This window comes from Talpa europaea (genome assembly GCF_964194135.1).
Source record: "Talpa europaea genome assembly, chromosome: 8".
Taxonomy (NCBI): domain Eukaryota; kingdom Metazoa; phylum Chordata; class Mammalia; order Eulipotyphla; family Talpidae; genus Talpa; species Talpa europaea.
The window spans coordinates 56,557,824-56,571,093 of NC_140075.1; the positions used below are offsets into that span (position 1 = coordinate 56,557,824).

The 13,270-nt window shown below is 42.9% G+C and overlaps 1 protein-coding gene across 2 annotated transcripts in view; it reads left to right on the top strand.

Annotated features, from left to right (window-relative positions):
- THSD4 (thrombospondin type 1 domain containing 4) overlaps nucleotides 1-13,270 on the top strand; it is a gene marked incomplete at its 5' end in the record, with an annotated part of 479,102 nt that overhangs the window by 442,788 nt on the left and 23,044 nt on the right. For both annotated transcript variants that reach the window (XM_084240624.1, XM_084240625.1), the window contains 4 exons: nucleotides 1,757-1,853; nucleotides 8,117-8,389; nucleotides 11,963-12,092; nucleotides 13,021-13,225. In XM_084240624.1, coding sequence (XP_084096750.1) covers nucleotides 1,757-1,853; nucleotides 8,117-8,389; nucleotides 11,963-12,092; nucleotides 13,021-13,225 — 705 coding nt within the window. The remainder of the gene's footprint in view (nucleotides 1-1,756; nucleotides 1,854-8,116; nucleotides 8,390-11,962; nucleotides 12,093-13,020; nucleotides 13,226-13,270) is intronic.

The window sequence follows — 13,270 nt, forward strand, 5'->3', positions numbered from 1 at the left end:
CTGTCTTCTAAAAGATTAGGAAACGGTGACAAGAAACAAAAGGTCAAGATCACTCATTTTGGTAAAAAGAGTGAGCTCAACCTCAAATGTCTGTTCTTTTGCTGTCTCCAAAGCCAGACTGATCTACATGACATTTGCTGTGTTAGAGCTTTGTAAGTATTACTTTTCTAGCTATAGGGTTACATGTCCATTTCTCTTGGGCCTAGTGGCTCATGGACTAGAAACTATAAAAGAACCCTTGTTCTAGTTAATTTTGAATATTTTTTTTAGGCTGTCCAGTCGGTTGTTGGACTGTGGATAAGTTTCAAATGGCATTGGGGTAAAAGCCCAGGTATTTAAAGGCCCACGGTGGGTGATCCCAGATGTGGTAGCCAAAAATAATTTCATAACTGGGAATGTGGCAGAATGTTCACACAGAAGCAGCGCAGGAAGCAGGGAGGGTTTCCAGTCTCAGATCGAATGTGGGGTTGTGTGAAAAGAGAAATGAGGGCATAAGGGAACACACGGGGACCCAAGGTCATGCCTCTGCTCCCCTTGGGGTTCGACATGTAGTTTCTGGGTATAAAGAGCCCAATGGTCCATCCTTATACCTGCTTTCTGTTGTCTGAATTATAGGATGAAGGCCCCATTTCACAAGTGGGGAGCAGGTAAGAGATGATGTTATAAGCAGGCAAAACAGAAACTTTCATGGGCTGGACAGGACCCACTGTGCCAGGAGGACTCAGGGATACTTGTAGGTAAAAGGACCCTAAAGATCAGCTGTCATTCCAGCTTCCTCCTCCATCTCTACATGAAGAAATCAAATACTGTGAGGTAAAGGGACTTGCTGCAGGTTACAGATCTTACAGGACAGCCCCTTTGGAAACAGTAGAGACTGAACTACAGAACTGTCCCCCCGCCTGGCTCCTGTGTACACTGCAGATTCCCGCTCTGCTGCTCCCTTCAGACCACAGCCCCCTCACACCTTCCCACTGGGAAAGGCATAGAAGGACACAAAGGATATTTGTGCTTCAAAGCCAACTGGAAAGGATTGGTTCTGCTGGGTCTTGCTGATTTATTCTGTGTCTTTGCAGGGTGTTTCACTGCTACTTCTACAGCCCTGCGTAGCTCCCTGCTTTAGCCATTGATTCCTGCAAGATGGTGGCCCAGGGAGACTTCCTTCTCTAAGACCTGTTTTCCTGAACCATCTCTTTGCGGTTCTCTAGCTTTCCTTGGATAAAAATGAATGAGGGAGATGATTAGGGCAGACCTTTCCTAAGCCAGGCTCACAGGTCAGAGGACTTTGAAGGAATCTGAAAGATCCTGGGCAGCCCCTGCCAGCAATCTGATGCTCTTTGACAGCTCTCTCTTGCCACCTAGTGTTCAAACGTGTTCTCTTGTGGTGTAAACCTACATTTATGAACATCGTGGAGCGTTAAGCCAAGTATGGGATGACTGGGAGCCCATGCAATAGTTCCACTACTGTTTTTCCCATCGCCTTATTTAGAATTTATAATATCTTGACCTCCTGCCCACTCTTTTCTGACTTTCTCAAAGACTAAGTTAAGTACTTTGCCCTTCAAAGGCAAATAACAAAAAGCTGTATGAAAATGCTGCCATTTAATCTGTCACAGATCTTCTAATATCATTGATGTGAGTCAACCCATCCATTTATAGATAGTAGCATTTATACCATGAGAAAGCCGGGACAGGATGAGTAGGAATGGGATGAGCGTGTGTGCCGGGGCAGTGACACTGACCTTTGTGTCGTTGTCAGATGATACACCAGCAGCCAAACCCAGGAGTCCACTACGAGTACGTGATCATGGGGACCAATGCCATCAGCCCGCAGGTGCCACCTCATAGAAGACCAGGTAATTCCTTGTTTTCTGGCCACTCTCTCATTGTTTTCTGGCCACTCTCATTTCCTTTTAAAAGCCCCTGTCATTTTTTGTGCTCCCACCTTCTATCCCTCAATCAACAGAGAGAAAACTCATGGACACACATGTCAGAGTCAGTGGGCCTTGATAGCAGAGGATGCTTCACCATTTGTGAGAGCCCAGCTCAGTCTATTTCATTCATCTGATTAAAAAATGAAGTTTGTATCCTGGGTTGGTCATCACCGATCAACGTTTTGTTATGTTTCATTTTGTTTCTCTTTATTGAGATAACACTGGCTTACAATACTGTCTATGACTTAGGGGAATAAGTTCACACCTCCTCAGATGTATGTCAGCATACCGCCCCCCACAATCTAAGCACCCAAAGTCCTTTATGCTAAGCCATTGGGCTCCCTCCTCCTTTTGAACCCACCTTCTCCCTCCCTCTACCTTTAATAGCTTTAGCTCTGCATTCATATTTCTAAAGTTTGTTTTAGATTAGTTTTGTCAGTTCCTTTATTTTTTCTCTATATTCCACATAAATGAAATCACCTGGTATTTGTCTTCCTTCTGATTTATTTCACTTAGCATGATCTTCATTTCCAACCATGTTGTTGTAAATGGCAAGAGTTTATCTTTTTTAGAACTGAGTAGTATACCATTATATATACTATATATACCACATCTTCTTAATTCACTGGTAAGTTGATAGGCATTTTGGTTGTTTCCATAATTTAGCTATTCTAAATAGTGCTGCAATGAACATAGGGGTGCATATTTCCCTTAGAATTAGTGGGTTTTACATTCTTAGGGTAGATGCCTAGGAGTAAAATTGCTGGATCACATGGTAGATCTATTTTTGATATTTTGAGGACCTTCTACATTCTTTTCCACAAGGGCTGGACCAGTCTACATTCAACCAACAGTGTATGAGGCTTCCTTTTTCTCCACATCATTACCAGCATTTGTTATTTTGGTTTTCTTGACAGGAGCCATTCTCACTGGAATGAGGTGGTATTTGCTTTGCATTTTCTTGATGATAACTTATGTTGACCAGTGTTTCTTATACCTTTTAGCTACTTATATGTCTTCTTTGAAGAAGTGTCTCTTTAGCTCTTCTGCCCACTTTCTTATTTATATCCTTGTTTTCTTTTTGTTGAGTTGTATGAGTTCTTTTTAGATCTTGGATATCAACCCCTTGTTGGCAGTATGATGTGTTAAAAACTTTTTCCTACCCAGTAGGGTGTCTTTTTGTTTTAATGATAATTTCTCTGTACAGGTTTTAATGCAGTTCCAGTCATTTGTTTTGCTTTTGTTTTCCTTGCTGTTGAAACTGAATTCCCAAAGACATCACAGAAGCCAATGTCATGGATTGTTTTGCCTATGTTTTCTTCTATGTATTTTATGGTTTCTGGTCTTACAGCCAAGTCTTTAATCCATTGTGAAAGATAGGTCTAGTTTCATTTTTTTCTGTATGTGCTGTTCAGGTTTCCCAATATCATTTGTTGGAGAGACTTGCACATGCCGTACCATGTGCAACATGGGGAGGAATAAGGAATCTGTCATTACTGGAAAACTAGAAATTCAGCTGTGTCCCTGACCCTGGGCTTATCTTGGCAGGTCTGCTCCCAAGTCCCATCCTGGGGCTCACTGAGGTCTGCTGAGGGCTACTGCCTGTAGGGTTGCTTCCTGGGTCTGCCTTGGAACTCACAGGTGTCTGCACTGAGTTCTGCAGGGGTGCACTGTGGTGGTTCCCCTTCTATATCCTGTCCCAGAGCTCACTAAGGTCTGTGCCAATGTTTTTTAGGGCCTTCTATGGCAGGTGTGCTTCTAGGACCTGCCCCAGGACTCACCAAGGTATGCACCAATGCCTGTGGAGCCCAGTTGAACATTTTGAAATGATTTAGATTGGTTTCTTATTACTACTGTGATGAATTGCCTCAATCTTAGCAACTAAAAACAATATGAATTCACTAACAGTGCCGGAGGTTAGAAGTCCAAAGTGAACTGAAATAAAAGTATCAGTGGCCCATGCTTCTTTTACAATACTAGAAGAGAATCTGTTCCTTGCCTTTTTCAATTTAAGAATTCCTTGGTTCATGGCCCCTTCCTCCATCCATTTGAGTAGCACCTTCTGATTCTGATTCCGATTCTGTCTTCTCCCATTATTACATCTCTTCTCTCACCCTACTACCTCTCTCTTATGAAGAACCTTATGATTACAATAAGCCAGGCCAGATAATCTAGGATAATCTCTCCATTTCAAAATCTTTACTTTAATCGCATCTGCAAAGTCTCTTTTGCTGTGTAAGGGAACACTCAACAGGTTTCAGTGATTGGACACAGACGTCTTCAGAGTTCATTATTCTATCTGCCATTGTTTTTTCTCTTACTCCGCTTTTCTTCTGTTAATGATTCTTTAAGCTGTAAGAATGATGAGTTCATAACTATCCATCTATCACAGTCTTTTACTTTTGCAGGGAATTCTTTACTAAAGGATGATGGAGTCCACCACCCAAAGTGACTGTCTTTTGTATCTTTTACACAGGAAGGTCTGCATTAATACTCATGATAATAGCTCATTGCATGGAGTCCTTACTCTGTGCCAGACACTTTATGTAGATTAACCCATCCAGTTCTCACAAACAGTGATCAGAAGGAGCTACTATAATGAGACTCACTTAACAGTAAGGAAATGGAAGCCTGGAGAGATTGTTACTTGCTCAGGTCCCAGAGTAACCTGTGTTACTCTGGCCTGTGTGACTTATCCCCATGCTTAGTATACAACCTAGAACTTACCTGGCCCAACACCTGTCCTAGGAAGTGAGGGGACAGATGTGAGACCTGACCCATCTATCCCCCTATGGATTGCCAATGTGATAACCAGTTTATCTGGTTATCATGGGTGGGGAAGCCACCTGGCTACCTGGAGACAATAGCCTGCTCTGTGTCCAGCATGTGGCATATGTGTGTTTAGACAAGAAAATCTAAATCAGACTTCATGTTGGCACACTCAGCCCAAAAGCATTTTTAAGCCATTCCCAGGAGTAATACACAATCTAAGAAACCCAATTCAGATGGCAAATTACTAGGATTTCTGAGGTCTGCTGCTGATTTACAGGACTAATTGGACAGACTATTTGAAATCAAATAGAATGAAGATAACTGATAATTAGCACACTGGGTCTCAGCTGATAATAGTATGGGCTGCCTGGGACAAGGGAGGTCTAGATAGGGTGGGTTGTAAAAAATGGGTGTGGGGCATTCTGGACCAGCCTTCATGTACTGCATCACAGAGTCAGAAGGCAGAACTTGAATCCAGCTCTCTGCTGCTTTCTTGCTGTGCATTCACAGGCAAGTCAGTAACTTCTCTGAACACATCCCCAATGGGAGGAAAGGACCTACACTCAGAGATTTGGAGAGAAAGAAGAAAGAGAAATAGTACTGACTAAATTAGATGTCCATTCTAGCACAGAGGCCAGAACATACAAGGTACTCAAAAGATTAAAAAACGTTTTTGTCTGATCTTGTACAGCCTCATATCAATATGCCTAGTCTTGATTCTGTTGGTCTAATTTCCATGTATTTTAAACCGTGAAGCACTGTAGTTAGCCAATTAAATAAGAAAGTACCGGCAAAAGAGTAGAGCAAGATCCAATAGTTTTAACTATGTTCTACACTAACTCTTAGAATTTGCCTTCTTATATTATATCCAAGTAATATATGCTTGAACAACAGTCAATCAAAATAGAAACATATAAAGTAAAAAGCAACTGCCCTATAATTGCTAAAACTTGGAAGCAGCCAAAGTATTCATCAGTAGGTGAAGGGGACAGCGACATAGTGGAACATTCTTTGGCACTAAAAGCTAATGGCTCGCCAGCCACAAAAACACATGGAGGAAACTTAAATGCAAATTACTAAGTGAAAGAAGTCAATCTGAAAAGGCTGCATACTGTATAATTCCAGCTATATAACATTTGGGAAAAAAGCAAATGGAGACAATAAAAAGATCAATGATTGCTGATCACTGAGGAAAGAAGGGATAAATAGAGTACAAAGGATTTTTAGGGCAGTGAAACTACTCTGTAAAGTATTCTCATGATGGACACACATTATTGTACATTTTTCAAAACACATAAAATGTACAGCCCTAATGAATCTCAACAGACTGGACTATGGGGGGGGGTTAATGAACTGTGAACTTCGGGCTATGGATTTTAGATGACAATAATGTGTTGCTACAGGTTCATCAATTGCAACAAACATACCATTCTGGTGGAGGACATTGATGGTGGGTGAGGTTGTGTACTTGGAGGGCAGGGAAAATATGGGGAATCTGTACTTCCCACTCAATTCTGCTATGAACCTAAAACTGCTCTAGAAAATCTATAAAGTTTATTAAAAAAAAAAAAACCAATATCCCCTAACCTCAACACTTCTCCCCTTCCCAGAGGGGATCTCACTTAACAATTTCATGGGACCCCATCCAGCCCTTTCTATGCATATTCAAACATATTTGCAGCTAATCTGAATTTTTATCTGTCTAAGTGTGTTTACAAGGAACATTGCATGTCATTCTTTTCCATAAGTCAACTTAATTTCATAAGTCAACTTCTTTGAAACTGGTAGAAATTCAATCTCAGGCCAGATGGTGGCTCCCCCCACCCACCCCAGGAATGAGTAAAGATCCCTGCGTGGCACAAGAAAGGGTCTGTGGTGCTCAGGAAATCTAAGAGATCAGACCCCTGCTTCTCCTGACCTGAGAAACACCTCTCAAAGGGCCCTGTCCACTTTCCCTCTTCCTTCCTACCCCTTTGACATGACTGGACCTTGTGACTCCAGCTTCCACTATGCGAGGAAGAGTTGTTGACTCTCAGCTCCTTTCTGTTTCTCTCCTACAAAGCTCAGAGACAAGAAAATCTAAGGGTATGGCTACTCTTTGGGACTGAGGGAGGAGGAAAAAGAGAAACAAAGACAAGGAATAAAGCCCAGTATCTCCAAGTGTCCTGCCACATTGTACACATGTGTGTGTACCCATGTGTGTACAAGCTGAACTCTGCTAAGTTTTTCTCTTTGATCAAACAATGTATCAGAATCAGATCTCTATGTCAGAACATATATTTTCTCTGTGTGTGTTTAAAAAAAAAAAAAACAGTACAATTGACCCTTTAATAATGCAGGTGCTAGAGATACCAACCCCTCATGCAGTCAAAAAGTCACATAAAACTTTGACTCCCCAAAAATTTAACTACTAATAGCCTGCTGTTGATCAAAATTCTGCCATCAACGTAGACAGCTGATGAACACATATTTTGTATGTTATATGTATTATATATTGTACTCTTAAAATAAATAAGAGAAAAAATATTAAGAAAAAATATTAAGATCATTATAAAGGTCTTCATCCTCATCATCTTCACACTGAGTAGTCTGAGGAGGAGGGGGAAGAGAGGCATTGAGAAAAATCCATATATAAGTGGACCATAGAGTTCAAAGGTCAACTGCATTCCATTTACGTTTGTAGAATAATTTATTTTAACTGGTACCACTGGTGACCATTTAAGTCTGTTGGTGTGCAGAGGAGAGAAATCAAATCTTGTACAAAATGAACAACAATCTAAGAAAATAAAAAAGTTTAATCAATAAAAAATAAGTCTGTTGATGTGTTGCTATTTCAAATAATATTTTAGTAACCACACTTGTAAATACAGTTTTATGTAAAAGAATGGAAATAAATGTACCAAAAATGGCCTAGAAACTAAATCACTAAATCAAAAAGGCTTTTAAGATTTGGATAGAGAGTCTAAATTGCCCTCCAAAAATTTGCATCTACCTGCAGTTCAACCACTGTGTATAAGGGTGTGTTTTCAACCAGGGGTTCACACCTGAAGGGTTTCCAAAGTTCCCAGTCTTTCTTGTCAGGTCAATAGAGTGGATAGTGTTTTCTTGTTTTTACATGCAGTTCTTTCTGTGTGAAGGTGAGTATCTTCTGTGTGATTCTACCTGTGTTTCTTTTTATTTGAATTGCCTCTCCATGACCATTATCAGCTTTTCCTCCTGGGATGTTCATCTCTCTTTTATGCATCTTTAATAATGTTTTCAATATTAGGGAAATCCATTTTGGCTTATTTTAAATATATGTGCTATGAGTTAGAAATGATCTCATGCTGCCCAATTTTCAATGTTCAAGTAATTTTCTCTTTAGGACTGGATGTCTGAGGTCTTACTTCTGTGTGTGCCCTCTCCTCTCTCAGGGGAGCCAGTCAACGGCCAGCTGGTGCCAGAAGGGAGGAGCCAGGAGGAGGGAGGAGAGGAGAGGAGCGAGGAGAAAGAAGATGTGCACGGGGGCACACCCGAAATATTCACCTCAGAATCAGCCCAAACCTTCCCAGTCAGGCCTCCAGATAGATTTCCTTCCCATCGACCAGATAATTTGGTGCCACCAGCACCACAGCCCCCTCGGCGAAGCCGGGATCACAACTGGAAGCAGCTGGGGACAACAGAATGTTCCACGACCTGCGGGAAAGGTGGGCTTGGGTGATCTGCACGGGCCCCGCAGACCCCCACGAGGGATGGGTGGGTGGACCTGAGGGGCACAGCTGACCCTCACCTCCGTGAGCCTGGCTATGAGATGGCTCATTAGCATGACGGTGTGTGGGAGTAGGAGGAGGGTTCCTCAAGATCACCCTCTGGCTCAATGGTCCTAGAAGGACTTACTAGGGTCAGAAAGGCTGTTCCTGGTTACAGTTTGACACACATTGACTCAGCAGAGGGAAAAGGCACACGTGGCAAAGTCCAAGGAAACCAGGCACCAGCTTCCTGGTGTCCCCTCCCTTTCCCCCACCCCAGTAGAGTTACATGGGGATGCACTTAATTCTCCCAGTACTGATGTGTGATAACAGAGCCAAGTGTTGCCAACTCAAGAAGCTCATTAAAGGGGTTTATCAGGGTTCAGTCAGGTCGGCTTGCAGCCTGCATATAACTGACATGAGCTACTCAGCCTTCAGCAGCCAGACGTCAAGCTGATACATTCCTGCCCCATCTCTGCTTGGTCCCACGAATGTGCACACTTTGCAGCCTCTGTGCCTGGTGTCGTGCAAAGTGCACAGTAGGCACTCAAGTGTTTCCTGAATGAATGGATGAATATATGTGCTGTACTCAGCTTTAGAAGAAATATAAGGGTGTTTTGACATCTTCATTTTATCCCAGATACGTAAGTCCATTATTGCCTCAACTCACGTTCAGTCTGAGGCATAAAGAATATGGATTTATGTATTCAAAACTGAAGAATATTTTTCCATATTTCCATATTATTTATTTTAATGTTCTAAGATAGTCTTTCTCCTTCGCAGTGTGGATACACAAAACACACACTCTTATTACATTATGAGGTTTGGGGGTTAACATCTTTAGTTTCCATTTTAAATACTTAAACCGTACACACCAAGAATGCGTGCAGACACGCATGCAGCACACAGCATCTACTGCTCAGATCCCTGAGATGATATGTCCCCGCCCTTATTAATCCTGACAAACATAAATGGCACTGGTTCTCAAGCCAAAAGGATACCGAGGCTATACCTTAAAAATAAAACAGAAACTGAGATTTATCTGGTTCCCCTACATCTCCCTTCTCTTGTAATCCTGGCCTTTTATGCTTCTTCCACATGACCAATGGCAGCAGCCCAGGGACATCCTTCCTTTGCTCCCTCTAAGGTCTGTTCCCAGGCCATGGTGGCCTCAGACATGCAGGGCAGGTGACTCACACCTGGTTAGCACATCTCAGGGTTGTCAGCCATTTTGACAAGTGCGCCATGACCAAGAAATCCCTGCTGGTGCTGCCCCACTCTTCTATGTCTAATCCAAGTCCATTCCTCTTGCATCCTCAACATTTGCCCCCACACAAACCCTCTCCCAAACTCTGCTCTGGTACTTCCTGGTGGGGCTAGGCAGACACATTTCTATGCCTCTTGCATTAAAATGTCCCATTTCTTCATGCTTTGGGATTCACGATGTCATTATAGGGAGGCGCCAATACTTTATCCAGTGATTGCACAGACTCTATGTCTAGCTGGTCATGTGTCGCTTAGTTTATTCTTGGAGTTCCTAGACTAGAATTATTAATCTTATTAATCTTATCAGCAGTACCTGTGGTGCTGCTCCCTCCTCCAACATGATGTTCTTCTGCTTAGATCAAGATGCACAACATACAACCTAACCCAAAAGATCTCAGATTTTTCCTCTGTCTAAAGCCCAGCCAGCACCTGACCTCACCACCATGTGTTGGCCTATCAGCAATTAGAGGAACAACTGAGTGGCGTGCTTGGACAAAGAAAAGGTGGCTATCGCCCTTTCTGCAGAAAAGAAACTGATTTCAAGAACGAAATCATTCCAGCACTAGAGTCAGCAATTACAGATTTGGTATTTTCTTACCATGAGAGAGAGAGAAAAAAATTATAATTTCATTATTTCCTTGGCTGAACACTGGAGCTGGGCCATGGGCGGGGTGGGGAAAGGCAGGCAGTGGCTTTGCACAAACAACCCCAAGCAGAACCCATCTTCCCAAGGCACAGAACATTCCTGTGCTAACCCATATCTTTTTAACTGAAGAAGTTAAATCTCCCTTCATTTGAGTGCCGAGTGGTTGGAGTAGTTACTTTTGCTTTCCAGTGCAAAATCTTGTATGTAGAAAAGTTAAACCCACATGGTCTAAAGGGAGAAGGATCAGCTAAATTATCAGACATTTTTACTTAATCCCTTCATGGTTGGGTGCCTAATGGGTACTCTTCAAGCTGTGAACTGAATTTCATTCATCTTTCATAAAGTATTTACTGTTTTCTGAATTCAAAGTCTCTTCTTCATGGAAACAGATCTGTCGCTGGGCAAAATTTAATTCCAGAGAAGTTTTTGCTTCCAATGAATTTTACACTCTGTACTGCTTTTTTACTCAGTTAATAATAATGCCTAATTGGAATGCTATTTTAAATAATGATCTTAATTTATAGCTGACATTGTACATTTTGACTGCCAGCATGGTTTAAACAAGTGATCATTTCAGATTCAAAGCCGTTTTACAAACTGTCAAATTTCTTGTAAGAACTACCCTCTGGCTCAGTGTGTCACACAAAATTAGCTTAAAGATGCAGCCGCTTTGTGGCTGATGAAATATTGAGACAATTATATTAGAAGTTATTCCTCCAGTTACAATTAAAATTGTAGCAACTTGGAGGTTCAGAAACATAACTCCCTGGCCAATTATCAGTAGAGCTGAGGCAGAGTTGTAGAATGACGATAGTGTTCTACCCAGTAGGATTGTGTGGCGGCCTCAGCTAGCAGGCTGGTGAGGGGGCAAGGGTGTAAGTCATTGTCTGGGAAGGAGCATCTTAGGGTTCAGACAGTTGAACTGCAGCATCCAAGAGTTTTCTTTCTCACTTGGTAAACGTCCATTAGTAATACTTCAGTGCAGCCACCAGAGGGTAGCAGAGAGAGGACTTAGATACCATTTTCTTAGAGGAGTATGTAAGATGATTTACAAAGGGCAAAACCTTTCTTGAAGCTTCTTACTAGTCTGCTCCAACCTCACTATCTCTTAAATATACCTGGAGCCCTCAGGTGAGCTTGTTGTGACCTCTATTCCAATGTGGCATCCTGGGCAGACACACACACACACACACAACACTGGTGCACGTACCTACCCAAACTCAGCTCTTCCTCAAATATGTGGCTTAATCCCCCGGACTGTCTCTGTTTCATATCTCCAGAAAACCTTCAAGAAGTTATTTTGTGTGTGCATTTTATAATACTCCCCTGCTAGTATTATCTCTTGTTATCTTGAACTGCTATGAAAATTGTTCTTATCTGCCTTTGAACACATACAAACTGTATCCACAAATTGATTTAAGTTCTTGGAGGACAGGAACTATTCCTACCCTCCTTGGCACTCCACAGTGCCTTGCAAAGCCCTTGTGTGGGAGGTGTGAGTGTGTGAGTTGTTCTGTTTCTGGGGTCTTTCTTTGTCAGCACAAGTAGCCAGTCCATCTCCACCGTAGTCTGATGTCAAGTGTGTGGGGCTATCCTTCACATTCTCCTTGTCCTTGCAGGATCACAGCACCCTATTTTTCGCTGTGTGCACAGAAACACTCATGAAGAGGTTCCTGAGAGCTACTGTGACTCCAGCATGAAGCCTACGCCTGAGGAGGAAGCCTGCAACATCTTCCCCTGTCCAGCCTTGTAAGCTAGCCCCTCTGTCTAGTCCCCCATTGGGTCTCCCTTGTGACTTGTGCACAGAACCTTAGCAGCAGAGATAGTCTTGTTTTTAAATCAGTCTCGGCCTGCTTTAGGAACAAGAGACTTGGCCTGTGCATACAATTCAGTCTGTGTGGCCAGCACCCTTGGTTCTCTGGATTGACACAGGAGCCCATGGCTTTAGGAGGTCTGGGCACTCCTGGAAGACTACCCGTTGATAAATTTGGAGCAATTAGGACTTAGCCTGGTAAAGAAAACAAAGAGGGAAACAGAACTGTCATCTAGCATGTCCATGCTGTCAGTGCCCACGGAGAGAATAACGCACAAATACCTCTGCCTGGAGGCACCGGGAAATGTGTCCCAGGAGACGCTGAATGATAAATAGGGAACTTCCAGAAGGACAGGGGCAAATGGCCTTAAAAACTTTTAAATGTAACTTTCAAAATCATTAAAAGATCATTTTCATCCAAATACATGATGACCATGTGCCAATGTCTTATTTAACTCAAGACACAGGATGGCAGAGGAAGGTATCAACTGATACATAAATAGTTGATGAAAGATAAAGAATACTGGAATAAAATTTCAAAGTGAGTTCCAAAGTGGGTTAATTCTACAGGGTAATAAAACAAACCATGGAGGAGAGGTGTGGGAGGTGGGGTGTGAGTGACTAGATAAAAATCATTTGGAACTTCTTGGTTTTCTATAGTTTTACAGAATCTGGTCTTTCATCAATGGTAAAGGGAATGTGAAACAAAGTTACCTTCTTTCTCAGTCCGAGGGCCCGTGGGCACATTCGGGACAAGGGGTCAGCCGTCACCATCGTGCTAGTTCTGTGGCGGCTGGTTCAGGCTCATGTTCCTTCATGTTGACTGAGGTGCTCTGTCCTTTCCCTCTCTCCTTCCTGAGCCAGCTGGGACATCGGGGAGTGGTCTGAGTGCAGCAAAACCTGTGGCCTGGGCATGCAGCATCGCCAGGTACTGTGCCGCCAGGTGTACGCCAACCGCAGCCTGACAGTGCAGCCCCACCGCTGCCAGCACCTGGAGAAGCCCGAGACCACCAGCACCTGCCAGCTCAAGATCTGCAGTGAATGGCAGATCCGGACCGACTGGACCTCGGTACGCAGGGTGGGACAGCTTGCCTGCCACCTCCCGCCACTAAGC